The following is a 15,770-nucleotide window of genomic DNA, read 5'->3' on the forward strand; positions in this document are numbered from 1 at the left end:
AGAAAAGGCCGGAATTCAGTAGAAGCTCCAGGAAAGTACCAACTCTGATGAATAAAACTAATGTGATGAACTAAACCGAAAAGGACAAATCAACAGATTTAATCACAGGTCATACACAAACACTAATTGTAATGCAGTGGAGAAACATGCAAATTCACCTGCTAAGCAAATTTAGCAGCCATACTTCATACACTTTAGAAGAGGTCACCCACATGAAGCCAAGCATGTTCAGGCCCCGCCAGTACTTAGATGGGAAAGCAACCCAGAAAAAGCTTGAGGTTGATGCTGGAAAAGGTGCTGAGGAGTCCATCTCTGGTGCTTACCCCATGGTCCAAATGTAGATCCCAAATCCCCAGTGCACTGATGGGCACATCGTGCTGCAAAAATGTCAGTCTTTCAGATGAGATGTAAAACCTAGGTCCTGTCCCTCTGTGGTCATAAAAGATCCTTGGGCATTCTTCATAAAGAGTAGAGTGTATCCCAAAGTCCAGGTTAAATTTTCCTCAAAGGCCTAGTCATTCTGGCCCCCATAAATCACCCTATCTGTAACTGGCTCTCTCGCTCTTTCACCATCTAATAGCTAATGTGTAAAAAAAGCTCCCTATCACATCATACATGTGGGTGCTACACATTAGTGGTGGTTGGAGTAGCTCCCTACTCACTATGTAAATAGCGAGAAAAGCACTATATAAATTAAAAGAATTATTACAATAAAAACCAGCCACACACAGTAGCCCAGTCACAAAGATGCACCAGTATTAGATTAATTTAATTAGATCACCTCTAGATTCTGCCACAATGAGATATACTTAAAAACAAAATATGTGCCTTTTTTACCAAAGTGGCACTGTGGTTATGGATCTGATGTCCTTTTCGAATCATGTGCTCAGTCCATCTCTAGGTAATCTGGTGTTCCTCCCACATACTCAACATGTGCAATGCTGGCAAAAGGCCATGCCATATAACACGACTTTTCCACTGCTATTAAGTCTCGGACTTCATTTACATACCCCTAGAGAGTTTGGGGTTTTTGGTGGTGGCTCCATAGAATGCCAATCTAGTGGGATGTGCCCAGTGAATCAGTCCAATCATTCTGCAACTTACCCAGACAAAAATCAGGTTTATTACTCAACTGGAAGTAATCAGTTGTTCTGTTGAGAATGAAGATACTTTCTTTTGACGGTCATCATAATACTGGGGTCAATGTCTGGCTATTCTCTAAACCTGATGAGAAGCTGTGCATCATATCCTTAAGTAGTTATTCTCCAAAACAGAGGTGGCACAAAGGTGAGCATGAATTTCAGAACAGGGAGAAATCGGTTAACAGTTGAAAGACGTGCTCAATGGAGAGCTACATTAGCACCTCCAACTAGTGTATGCAATCCTAAAATAAAAGGTTTTGGCTGGTATTCATTCTAAACAATTAATTCTCTAGGTACTAGTTCATAATCTACAGTAATGTATATGCTATAATTGCCAAACAGTCTGCAGCACAATGTCCTAGTTTACACACATTTTCAGAAAATAGAGACGTCCATTGGGAATAAAATGGTTACAGGCCATCTGCTTGCATTTATTTTCCGTACACATTGATGAATGTTTACTTTACTGTCATTAAAGCATTTTCACAAAATGAAAGGAAATCTCTGCTCTCTTATAACAAAATAAGGTGCCAGTAACTCCCTTATAAAAGGGAAAAACAACAAATTAAGGAAAAAAAAAAAAAAAAGGTTTCAGCTGTTAAGAAGTTTTACCTTGCCCAGTGTCTTTGGTCAAACTCACCAAGCAGGCTCAACCTTCACCCAGCATGTTCACAGACTCTACCATTCCAAATGCAGGCACGTTACAGAAACTTCAAAACTTGACATGACATTTTGGAAAAATTAAGTGAATAGGATTGAGTTGTTAGGATGAATGGTACTAGTACTCTAAGCTAAAAAGTATGACTGCACCTAGGTGTGCTTGTGTTTATATGAACATTTAGGGGTTAAGACCTGGCAATTCAGCCCCAAAAACACAACATGTCCTGTTATTCATCTAATCTTTACATAACATCAACTCAAGTTTTGAAGGTCCCTAAAAGACCTACTCTCCACCACATGTCTTGGGAGTTTATGCCATGTCTCTATGGTTCTTTTGCATGAAGACCTTTAATGGTTGCAAGGTATTTAATTTTAAGTTTCCAAATATGTCCCCACATTCTTAAACTAATTTTAAGGTAACAGCCTGAATCCATGGTAGTAATTCCTTTCATAAAACTTATGAAAAAAAAAAAAAAAAGTTTAGAGAAAAGTGACTAGGCTAACGCGGTTATGTTTTCTTTGTAGACAGGAGACAAACTGAACAGTACTCCAATCGAGGTGCTATTGTGTTATAAAGCTGAAGCATAACCTCCCTTGATTTGTTCTCTACACATTAGGCTATAGAACACAAAATCCTATTAGCTTTCGTGTTTGCTTCTATATATAGACAAAGAGCAATACACTACAACTGCTTGGATTTGTGGGGTGTATGTAAAGGAACCATTAACGGCAAACTGGAGTTCCACTAGCAACAGGGTCAAACAAATTTTGATATACCACATTAAAATAGAATACAAAAACACAGTGGCCACATTAATATGTTCATAAAGAAAAAGGACAAAGGAGCAAATAGTCAAGGATGCCACCCCACAGAGTATATCCAGGCAGTTAGAAATGAACATATTGTGATCAACCAAAGCTGACATATGCTAACCTCTCGAATTGATGAATTCCTCTCACTTGTTAGATGGAATTATGGTTTTGTTGCTGGCCTTTCACATTTATTAATCCAAACGCCAAGGTACCAAAATATGGCCGTTGTGGGCCTCTTATTGAACGTGAACAAAGGCAGCTGAACTTTCTAGGTCTTCCAGTAAACAAATACTTTCAAGTAGACCTAAATCAGGAAGTCTGACATGTGGTTTTAGTTTAAGCAAGAGCAGTGTTTTTTTTTTGAAGAAAAAAAAAAAAGAATAAAAAAATAAAAAAAATAAAAAATTGGCCTTACGGGAATATATAAAAAATGTAACTTATTTAGCCTTTGTGTGTGTATTATTTACATACACACACGATACAGTACTGTATCTGCAACACAAAGAACACAACAACATGTTTTGCCCTTATTAGGGCTCCTCAGGTGTACACAGTATTGTATCCCCTAACTGGGAATCTAACCTTGGACATCAGTGCCAGAGGCAAAGCCTCCGACGTTGTGCCATGGCAGCTGGTTTGCTTACACACCTGACAAGCCCCGATAAGAGGAGGGAAAAAAAAAAAAAAACCACCACACCAAACACACTTTACACTTTGTATTTGGTAGATATTGCGTCACTGTGAGCTGCTTCTTGCAACTAAGAGGATGTGTTAGATGTTTGCCGACTGGCTAGCCAATCACAAGCGTTACCTGGTAGGTAACCACCTAAATAATCAGATTTTGATTTAGAACTAAAATCGATATATAGAGATAAGGAAAAAAAAAAAAAAACAATTAAATCTATAGAACCTGAAATGCATTTTTTTCTAGTGTAGGTTTTAAAAGTAATGACAAGATAATTATCAAGGGAACACATTTAAGCCATTGCAGAAAGAGAATGATAAAAATCTTAAATATTTCTGGAATCAACTGATTTACACTACCAGTTAAAAAGTTTTAGAACACCTCAGTTTTATTTCAAATTTAAATCAGTTCAAATGCAACGAATGACCTAAAAGGTTAAAATGGTAAACAGTAAATTGCCAGAGATTGAAATTTAAAGTTTAGGCTAGCAAAACCAGAAATAAAAAAAGCAAAAAATTTCAGAATATTACAAAATGGGCCTTCTTCAGTGAACAAGTAATAGGTTACAAGCTACAAATGTTCTGCATTAATGAAAGTAAATTAAGTCTTGTAAGTTGAAGCAAACAATTTGCACAGGTGTCACAACTTCTATTAATTACTTAAAAACTCCTGTCTGTCTTAAATCAGAATTGCAAAGTTGTAAATTCCAGCGATAATGGCAAGGAAATGGAAAATTAAATGGGACATAGCATTATCACCTTTAGAACTGTAGGTGGTTCATTTAGAGAAATGGCCCCTAAAAAAATAAAAAATAAAAACTGGAAGAAACTGATAGGAAGAGATCTAGTAGACCCAAAAATCACAAGCCAATCAGAAAGCAAGCCTCTCAGGGTCACCAGCTTGCATGATGAGCACCTCACAGCACCACAGCATAACAGTGGTTGACAAAAGCAAGTCGCAGCTTAAACTATGAAGAGGAGACTTTGTGCTGCAGATTTGACAGGGTGAGTGACAATAAGAAAGCCATTCTTTAAAAGTACATAATTGGGTGTTGAAATACCAGCTGTGGGCTACTGTGGACTGAAAAAAGGTCTTATGGGCGGAGGAATCAAAATTTGAAATCTTCAGTTCATCAAGCAGGGAGTTTGTATGCCATTGAGTTGGTGAAAGGATGGGTCCTCAGTGTGCAACATCAGCTGTCACACATGGAGGAAGAAGTGTGATGGTCTGGGGTTCTGCTGGAGGCACAGTTGGTAACTGGCACAGAATGACTGGTGTTCTGAATCAAAAGGGTTACTACAGTTTGGCTGTTATCAGCAAAAGCTGGCTACTTCGATTAATCAAAAATTTGAAAAAAAAAAAAAATCGTACACTTAATGATTCCTTGACTTACTTTTATTTGCCATTCTTTACTTGTTTTATGCCTTGATTTCATCAAACATGAAGACATTAAACTGTTTTTGTGGAAATGTATGCAGGTCTTCTGAAACTTTTGACCAGTAGTGTATATACATGCACATTTACTTCAAGTATAGGGTGGTCCAGATCTAATTATGCAGTTTTCATTACGCTATAACTTAAGTTTATTACATAGAAAAATCACCCAAAAAATCCCAGACCATCGAGATGTGTGCAAACGGACGACATGAATCGTCATCTTCACGCCGAACTGGAATCGTCCCCGCATAAATCAAAGTCATCCAGACAATCTGGATCTGCAGAATTAGATCTGGACCACCCTGTACAATATGTTCTAACAATCACAATATACTTGCACATAAAGGCTTTCGAAAGTAAATTAATTCTTCTGTTATTCTAATTAGTATTCTTAGTATTATCCTAATATTTCTTAAATATGGAGGAAAAGTAAAACACATTCAGAAATAAACAGTAACATAAGCAGAAGTTTATTTCATTATTATCCGCACCTGAATTTTAAAGATGGAACAGAAAAACATTCTTTAAAATAAGATTAAAGTAGACCATGGTGTTTCTGTTGACATCCCTGATCACTATCAGGACAGTGCCCTCACCCTCTCTATCTGATTCACCTTTCAGTTAATTCATGCCACATCATATTACACAATTTTTCTAACTAGTCACAGATTTCAATTACATCATTTTAGTGTTTTGGGGTCATTTGTGTAGTGTGACATGCCGAGTGCCTTCATCTGACTAGTCTACAACTCACCCAGACAAAAATCTATGAGATATGATTTAGTCTTAACTTGTAGGGGCAGGGTCTGTGTGCAGGAGAGCTATCAACCCATAAGCACTCAAAATGGAAGTGCAATGCATATAATTCAGTGATGAGGAATAAGGAACATGTGTGTTTTGGTCCTCACAAAACAGAAGAGACACTAGTCTGTCTGACGTCTCGTGTTTTACATACCATGACAGCATATAAAAAGACGGAATGGGACTGAACTTGCCATATCTGTAAACCTGCCACTAGCTCGGTCAGGCATCACAATATCAGTATAAGGAGTGAACTTGTGATACTTTGGCCAGCATGTGTCATGCACTCACATATTTTGCCATACCCAGCGATTTCTAGTCATGCAAACTGACATACACAGAAGATCAGAAGCCACAGTTGTCAAGACTAGAAGTTAAGTAAAGGGACACTGGTTTTAGCTACTGAATGCTTACATTTTCCGGACAAGAGACATCATTGCAAAATGAACCTGGTCAGTGTCTAGTGAGGCATCTTTCAAGTACAATTAGTTTCAAACGTGTGGGGTGGGCCAATGATTATACAAAAGTCAGGTGGTTCATGCACAGAATTCACTTTATATATTTTAAGAATAAAAATGGAGTGGGACTTTACATTAGTTTTAGAATTGAACTGTTTAAGGGTGGATAACTTCTGTCAACACAAAGGATTGAGGGCAGATATCAACTAAAGTCAACATCCAGGGGGCAGAGGGGTGGGAAAAGCCGTGAACATCGATAAAACTCAGTTACATACACACGGGGATTCCACATCAAGTCAACAAGTCTAACAGTCCTCCCAGCAAAGAGTGTTAAGTAGCTCAGAGTAAACAGTGTCTAGAATGGCATCAACATCAGGTGAAAGAGTGAAGCAAAGGCATAAAGCAAAATACTCCATGCATACTTGTGTATTATTGAGGAATCAGATGGTTATAGAATAAATAAAAATAAAAAAAAGGGGCCTTGAATTTGATCTGGAGATCAAAAACTAAAGTCAGGTACCTGTATCAGCTGATAGTGCATCTTAAACATCTATAGCAGGGTTTGCCTAGAAGAACTATACAGACAGACCCTTATCGAATTCTGATTTTTGATCCGGAAATTCAAAACAAAAAGGCAGATATCTGCATCAGCTGATCAGTCCCCAGCAAAATCGTAGTGCTGAACATGCTCATGTAGCTGGTCCACATATTGTGACGTTCACCCTAGGAGGAAACCACAGACAAAGATCTGCGGGAGGCAAGCTAGCAAATGGACTTCAAATAACACGGTGTGCTAGTGGACACTATGGGATTACCAGCTACTCAACTTCAAGCGGTCTTCCCCCCCAGCAAAAGTTCCTTTCAGCTTATGAGTGATGAGACAAAATTATGTGAATGTACATACTGGAGATGATCGTGCAACATAAAACAGAAGGACATTTGTTATAAATAAGTATTTTATGCGGATTTACATGTGAAACCATTGCATTGTGTGCTTTTTAGAAAACAGTTTTGGAAAAAAAAATTCAGCCCTGGGACAAAAGGGAAAAAAATAATTAGCCCTAAAATAAGAATCCACAGTAATGCTTCCGGTTTTCTGGTCATTGGGAGGGAGTAACGATTGTAAAGACTAATCATGGGGAAGTGGGTGTGCCATCAACTGTACTTCACCCAGTTATTCACAAAAAAAAAAATGTAGGGGGGGTGCAGAATACTCTTAAAGACTGCCCTCTATAGAAGTTACATCAACTCCATGCATGAGAGGGTGGGCAAAAAAAAAAAAAAAAAAAGTGGTAATCTCCCTATTACTATTCAGCGCTCCTTTCACAACAATAAGAAAAATTAGCAGAACAGAATCCACAACAGTTGGCTTGCATTCTTGAACAGAGAATCAGACAATGCAGTGCAGCCCAGCACAGGAATTTACAAAATGAAGTGCAAAGAAAAACTCTCTCTTAAAAGAAAAGGACAAATATCGTTTCTATCCTTGCACACCTTAACACGGCCTAAATCATTTAACGTTACCAAACGCCTCCCTAAATTTTTTGATATAAGAAGGCCTTTTGCTATTCAACTCCAATTCTGGTTGGTTTCAGAACCAGGCTGGCGGTAATGGGCAATAGGTAGCCATAGCAGAAATGTTCCAGAGGCAGAACACAGAGGATCAAGTATTAATAAAGCTCTATGGACACCAAGACACCTTAACAAATGGGCTGTTAGTTTACTTGTTCTCTTGACGATGTACGTCACACCTAATTAAGTTGTTGAACTAAACATTTTTCACCTAGTACAATTTCCAGAAAAAGAATATTGCTTGAAAACTAGATTTTGAAACTTGTACAAACTCACCACAGAACCCTCACTTACTCACAATCTAGGATATGAAACTTCCTGTAACTTTACTGCTAAACGCACAATACATAAGCCATAAGAAGGGAAGTGCACTGGAAGTACAATTTCAAGAAGTAGTAAACACATGTAAAACACAAACAAAATGAACACTTACACGGGAAAAGATTTGTTTGCACCTGCAATGCTCTAATCCATGTAAAAAGAGCCACATGTTATTCTTTGGTTAGTAACTGGGAAACCTCCTTGCTAATGTAAGCAGTGTGGCAAATGGAAGATTGTATAGTTCTTAAAATCATGGTAATCATTTCATATTTACACTATTCATATATAAAAAAAGGCTACCTGGTTTTAAGCCATGTGCATACTCAAATGTATGTGGCACAGCTTTCGTAAACAAAACTTGTCAAATTAAAATTTGAAAGATGAATAGGTTCACAAGTCAGCTACTTCCTTCATAAGTCCTTTGAGCCTAATGACCTCCCAATATTTTTTGTTAACCCACATCTACAGGAGTACCTTAAGTTAACAATTTATAGATACAATTTAATTTGCTTGTTTAGTCAAAGTCAAAAACAAAAATGTCAGTAGGGCTGCACATTGGTCATAATGACTAAATTTTAAATCTACATATTTCAAAACTTTCTGGTGCATTGTCTGTAATTCTCAGTATTAATCTCACTAAAGCAGTCCAATTATATGCAGCATTTTATCCCATAATTCCATTACAATGTGCCTTAAAACGAGAACAATTATTTTCATAATTTATAAAGATGTGAATGTTGGCGGGTTAAGTTACTGACTCAGGGTCACACAGCGAAATGAGAACTTTTAGAACTGGAGACATTGAAGTTTTCAGTTGAACATCTTTGCCATATAGTTGCAATATCTGCAAATCCAATTGGCATGAAGTACTTGTGGCTTTCAAAGTACAAGTCAAAGTACTTCAGAGGGGAAGTCTGTAATAAAATAAAATGTTGCCCACTCTAGCAGTCATTTGAACAAATACTGTAATTGAGATGTAAATCTTTTAGATTAAATTTATATTCATTGGACAATAATTTCTTATAAAAAGGAGAGACTGACAGCCAGTTTCTATGATCTATAGCTTGGTGGCATACAGAGAAGTGATAAACGAATAATGGCTGACCAATCAACAGTCAATTTTTTTAATATGTGCAGAAATTTTCAAAAGTACACTATGCACAACAGACCAAGTAGAACACATGGCAACACACCACACAGGCAGGCTTCTCTGCTCTTTAGGTCAAAGAGTGGTACATGGGGTAAGGCCAAAAAAAAAAAAGTAGATTTGAATGCAACATCGCCATTTTATACCTTTAAAAAAATAGAAGTTAAAATCAAAACTTCTCATTGAACAGTCTGCAATACATTGAAAACTGCAGAGCCATCAGGCTTGTAAAGCTAAGTAGTACCTTAAAGCATACTGAAAGAACTAGATCTTCTAGTCAAGCTGCAAAGAGGATTGACTTATGCCACCATCTTCCATTTCATCATTACAAAATACTAACTAAACAAATGAATGGATTTAGTGCCAGATTATAAACAGCAAACACTTATGTAGCTTAAAAGACACACTTGTGTCAGGCAGTGTGACCTTAAGCATATAGATAGTTATGTACTATCCTGACTGGAATGGGTAATATGGTGTTAATTTCTAAAGTTCTTGGTTAACTCTTAAATCACCTTGTATGACTCAAAGCAATTTGCCTGAAATGTTAGGGCTCCAGCTTTAGAACTATGGATGAAACTGTGCTAGGTTTTATACAATTGTAATTTACAAGTCATCTTGAGTAACAGCATATAGTATAAAACATTTAAACACCTAGTCTCATTTTTGGGTCATTATAAAATGATCGATAGAAAAAATAAATGGATAGATGTGCAAGACACTATACAACACATAATACATTGTGTTCCAAGACAAGGAGCTTGATTATCAGCGTTGATGGTACAATTTTACGCATGGAAGTGTGTGTGTGTGTGTGTGTCTGGCCCAGAAGTGAGAGGTGGAGTCTGGGTAAGGAAACAGAACTTGCTTAGCCGCTAATAACATAAGCGGGGCCAACACGTCAGCAAAACGAAACCTCAAAAAGACAGACAAGTTAGCTTAGCCACCAACATCAGCAAAACATTTTCTTTTCCTTCCGCAGCCAAGGAACAAGTAATGCGAGCATGTAGGCAAAACGAGTCCTCCTAGGAGAGAGATGCCCAGAGTAGTACCTTTTCAATTACCTGACACCTCTACATTTCAATTTTTTTTTTTACCATGGCTTTTTATAGCACGGGCTTACACAATTAGTAGTCTATAAACCGTGCTATAGCATAGCAGATATTATCCAGATGAGCCAGGAGGTTTTGAAGTGCAAACAATGTGGCATCCACTGTGGATCGATTGTAAAAGGTATGTGGAAGTGATCCATGCTATCAGGAACATTCAGTGTAAGGTGTCCCTGTACGAGTCTCTTACTACTGGTCTATAGTCCTGGAGAGTGCATTTTAAATTTTCCTCTGGCACTGGGATATCAGGACCCAATAGGCATAGAAAGTATTGAGCTCCTCGGGAAGAGAAAGTTGGGAATGCAACACTTGGGTTAACACTTAAATATATAAATATATATAAAATAAAATATAGCCAGCAAATAATGCCAGCAGGGAATTATGGACAGTGGAATTATAATGTACAGCCCTGCTGGATACCAAGGGGGCAGCAGGAGTCGCTGCAGGGAGGCCCAGGGATTTATATTTCCCATATAGCCCGGAAGTATTTTCAAGTCACGGAACGGAAGAAATGATGTACTTCCGGGCTGAAGAAAAAAAGAGAAGTTTTTACCTGACCCAGAAGTGCTGGATAATCACATGGACTAAGGGCTCAGAAGCACTTCCGGGTCGAGGACTATAAAGGACTGTTGGAGATCCCAGACAATTGAGCTGAGTTGGGAGGCAGGGTGGCTAAGTGTCTGGGAGTGGAGGATTGTGATTTGATTATTGGAGAATTGATTTGTTCATTATTTATGAGAATTGTGGAGAGGAGCGTGCTTTGTGCACACTACTAATTTGTAATAAATAATAATTTGGACTTGCATATATTTTTTTATTTATTTTTAAAATAAGACCTTAATCCAGACTGGGCTGCAATTTATTTATAATAAATAATGTGGCAGAGTGCAACATTCCTGGCTAAATGTCACAAGCCAATACTTAATGATTAAAATCAAAGCCTTGACATGCTAAAGGTACACACACATTTTTATATAATTAAAGACTGAACACATCTTTAATCATCTGTGCTATAAAACTTGGTGGTTATCCGAGCAAACCACCAAAGCAGAGTAACAGCTCATTCAATTGAAATGTGATTCACTTCCTTCTGGTAAAAATCAGCAGTCACTTCCTAATTTGAAGCATCAGCCAGTCACATGTTCACAAATTGTCTGCAAGATGCAGGTCACTATGAGGACTGATAATTGTAGTGAAGAAAATTGAGATTTTATACATAAAGATACAGTAATCAATACAAATATGCGTCCGACATATTATACACAGAAAAACAGCCAGTATGGGAAGGGTAAAGCCCCATAGTAAACATCTCAAGCAGAAACTACCTATGCTGCTGAAGCACCAGAAGTATACGGAGAGATCGATAAAGCCCCAATATGAGCAGGGGTGGTGTGTGCAACTATGGCTGGCTCCCGCCTTGTGAGGAAGACAAACAGTCCTCAGTAGAATTATACACATCCTGATTTATATAATAGGTTCATCTGAATTTGTAAACTGTATGCCAGTATAAATTTGTGTATACAACACCTTGTATAAATTTGCAGCCAACACCTAACTACTCATTAAACACTCTTGTGAAATATGTAAACTAGCTTGAAATTCAGACAGCTAGCAACCAGATGTTAAATTCTGGAGGTACACTAAGCTGTAGAACAAAGTAGTGCTGCATGCATCCTTCAAATTGTGCAATGAATTATAATTACTGCAGGAAAAATATTGCATTTGCTATATGTGCCTAAGCAAAAATAGCTTAGGAAGAGCTATATAGCAAGATGGCCACCTATAGAGTGTATATTTCATGTACATGTGTTCCAATTTCTGCACAATTCAGTTAAATTAGTATAAAAACCAAAACTATTTTAAAAATACTTTTCCATATCTACATACCGGTTTCAGACTTCTTCTTAGGGCCAGCCTTCTTTTTGGCAACAATTTCTTGCTTTTCTTGCTTTACATCTTCATGACTGGTAACGACATCAGCCTTTTTTGTGGGTGGTGAAGTAGACAGCAGCACACTTTGCTTAGCTCCTACTGGTGGCACAGCCATGACAGGAACTTCTTTGGCAACAGCTTCAAGTACTGGGGCATTCTTGGACACTTGGGCTTGGACCGGGGCAGAGGCTGGGCTGGGGGCAGGCTCCACTTTGGCTACTTTCTTTTCCTTCTTTTTCTTATCCTTGGGAGAAGGGGCTGGTTGCTCTTGAACCGGTGCACGAACTACTACAACTGGAGGCTCGGGAACAACTGGCTCTGGCACAGCATTTTCTGGTTCAGATTCGCTCACCGTCTCAGAAACATCTGGTGCAGCCTCTGAACTGGGGAGTTTACCATTTGGCTTGTCATCTTTCTTTTTAGATTTTCCCTTCTTATCCAGTGACTTCTCTTTCTTCTTCTTCTCAGATTTAGGCAGCTGTGCTTTCTCCTGCTCCCTTCGCTGCTTTGCTAATGCTTCTTCATAAGAAGTTTCCTTCATGGAGAAGGTGGAAACCAAGAAAATTCCAATTGCAGAAATGACCATAAAGCCACCAAAAACCATGAAACCTAATGTCTGGGGGTCGTAGATGTCCATGATTACCACTTCAACCAAATCTGAAAGACAGAAGGGGAAAACATTAAATGAATAGGGAGCAGCAGCCCGACATTCCAATAAAACAAGACCACTACAACTTATCAAGCCAGTTCTAACAAGTCCCTTCGGCCAAGAGTTTTACTCAATGCATTTGAGGACAGCAGTGTCAGTAGGATTACATTTCAGCCACAAACTATGTTCAATTGTACCAAATAATTGTCAATTTACCTCTCCTCTCTAAAAATTTTAGGGTACTGCTTGTCAGCTTTATAAGTATTAATATATACTTTAATGAATATTCCCATACATGATGCTATATAAAAAAAAGTACATATTGTTGAAAAGGACCTTTTTTTTTTACTGAAAAGGCTCTAACTGAGGGGACTGCGCAGTCTAATGGTCTGGAATCCCTACAGATTTTAATTTTTTTCTCCAGCCGTCTGGAGTTTTTTTTTTGTTTTCTCTGTCCCCACTGGCCATTAGACCTTACTCTTATTCTATGTTAATTAATGTTGACTTATTTTGTTTTCTTATTGCGTCTTATTTTTCTATTCTTTATTATGTAAAGCACTTTGAGCTACTGTTTGTATGAAAATGTGCTATATAAATAAATGTTGTTGTTGATGAAGCATACATTAGTGACAGATGCATGTGACAAATTAACCTCCCAATATTCTGGATATTACATCTAAACCTTGCTTGCATTTATGGCACTTCATTCCCTAGATCCAACAGTATGCAGAATGAGAACTGCCTAAAATGCAAGCAGGGTCTGAAAGAGGATTAGGAACAAGAGACAGCATTGCTAATACAAGATTCTTAAATAACCAGGAACTACCAAAAGAAACATTAAGTGTATTTTATTACGGACTATAGGTCAAGGTCACTGTGTAATTGTGACGATGTGGGTTCTGGCTCCACACTCCCATTGCTATTGGAAGCACTCGAACCCAACACCGTCGATAATGTAACCGAGTGAGCTAGTCAATGGAGGCAAATGATTCCAGCAAGGGGAAGGTATACAAAAAGTGCAACAGTGCTTTTATTTATAATTGTCCATCAAATCAAAAACAGTGTTCCATAAATAGTGCAGATCTTCAAGTTCTTCAATAAATAAATAAATAAATAATCCATTAAAAGAACACGTGGGGGTTAAAACTCAATAGAAAAAAACAATCCTTAAAATCGGAGGTTAAATCTTCTTATGGAATCAATCTTAAAACACTAACACAATCCGGTGCCTATTTTCTGTATGCGTCTCACCTGCTTATCCCGTACGGGCTTAGCAGCAGGCAAGACGCTCTCTGCAGCTGCCCTCCTACATCACACGCTCGAGACCTCCCGATCCCTGGCTTCGGTCTGGCACTCATCCCAGTCCCCGAGACTTGATTACCCTCAACGGCCAGGTCGCCCACGTTGGGGATTCCATCACCAAGTCTCCCGACTTCCGCTGCCTTTTCCATGGCCTCTCTGCGGCCCGTCGCTTTCAGCTTGTCACTCCCGCTACCAGATCACTCAGCGGGAGCGACATCTACACAAACACCTGGGTGTCGGCCTAACACCCAGCTTCCTCGCAGCTGCCCACGAGCGCTCGATCGCGCGCTCACCACACGCTCCGCGTGTCCGTCTCTCTCCTGCACCGCTTGCTTCCACGCTCCCTGTAACCTCCGTCCTCTCCTTTCCTTTCTCTCCAATCGATTCTCCCTCTTCCTCCCCAACCGACTTGCGCTTCTTTTAAAAACGTGAGGGGCCATCACAGCTGCAGCATTAGCCACGGGAGCAATCACGAATGTGGGCAGTTCCTCACCTGTGCACACGGTGAGAAACGCCCACATCGACGACTGCCCGCGCTCGCAACAACGCCCCCTCGAAGCCGCCTCGGGTGCGGTGATTATTTATTTAAAATCGATGGCCTTTTCTCCACGAGCTGTGGACCCATAACACCACAGTAATGTATTAAAAACCCTGTACCATGTTAACAAGAATGGGAACATTTATGTATGAGAACAGTTCAAAGCTTAACCTCCACAGTACATCAATCAGGTAACAGAACAAGAAAAAGCAGATTGATTTAACATTAGTAAATGAGGGTGTACAACAAGGCTGCATTCTTTCAATTTACCATTACAACCTACAGTACATATGCTTTTAAAAAAAGATTTGAAACAATGTTTGCTATGCTAATGAGAATATTGGCTGAAAATTAGGAGGACTTGAAACATTTCACTTGAACGATCAAGGGGTATAGCCTCAGAATGGGCCTGCAGTTGAATGTGAACATGACAAAGCTACTGAGGTATCTATTTTATCCTTCACGGAGAAGAAATTGAAGTTGTAGTTGGTTGATCCAAGCAGGTTGTTATAACTATCAGTAATAAAGCAACTTGCAGCAAATTAAAATGTAGAATCACACTTGGCAAGAAAGCCATGAAAAGCTTAGACAAAGTTTAAGAGCAGATGTGTGTCCAAAAAATTGATTGGTTCAAACTATGGTATTTTCAGTTACAACATGTAAAACAGGAGAGTTGTTCAGTGTTAAAGCAAGACAGGAGAAGATTTTATACCATTGAACTGTGTGTGCCACACACACACACACACACACAGGACTACACGAAAAATTAATCAATAGATAAGATCTAACCAAAAATGTCCTTGGAAACTCAAAATGGCCAGACTTCAACTCTTATACTTTCGACAAATCGCTCAAAGGGAAAGATCATTACAAAAGGACATCATGCATGGGGTGGTTGTAGGGTAGTGGGGAAAGACACACCAACAGATTGGGGAAGAAGAAGAAAAAAAAAAAAAAAATCAGCAAATAATGGAATGCCATGATCCCTAGCCAGATATCTGACAGAAGACTAAACATTGTTCAAAGGCAGCAATCCATAAAATCATTCTAAATTGACAAACTTGATTGCAATTAACTAACATTATGTATCTGTGTTTGAATGTTGAAAATCTGTTTAACTGTAAGGGAACACTGGGTGCTATGCAATTAGACTGCGCTAACACACATAGTCAAGCTAAATTAAGAATCTGAGAGATGGGAATAG

The 15,770-nt window shown here is 38.6% G+C and overlaps 1 protein-coding gene across 3 annotated transcripts in view; it reads right to left on the reverse strand.

The window, feature by feature from the left end:
* LOC120516759 (ribosome-binding protein 1-like) overlaps nt 1–15,770 on the reverse strand; it is a 92,612-nt gene that overhangs the window by 60,607 nt on the left and 16,235 nt on the right. For all 3 annotated transcript variants that reach the window (XM_039738673.1, XM_039738672.1, XM_039738675.1), the window contains exon 2: nt 12,033–12,734. In XM_039738673.1, the coding sequence (XP_039594607.1) occupies nt 12,033–12,714 (682 nt within the window). In that variant the 5' untranslated portion in view covers nt 12,715–12,734. The remainder of the gene's footprint in view (nt 1–12,032; nt 12,735–15,770) is intronic.

This window comes from Polypterus senegalus, chromosome 16 (genome assembly GCF_016835505.1).
Source record: "Polypterus senegalus isolate Bchr_013 chromosome 16, ASM1683550v1, whole genome shotgun sequence".
NCBI lineage: Eukaryota > Metazoa > Chordata > Cladistia > Polypteriformes > Polypteridae > Polypterus > Polypterus senegalus.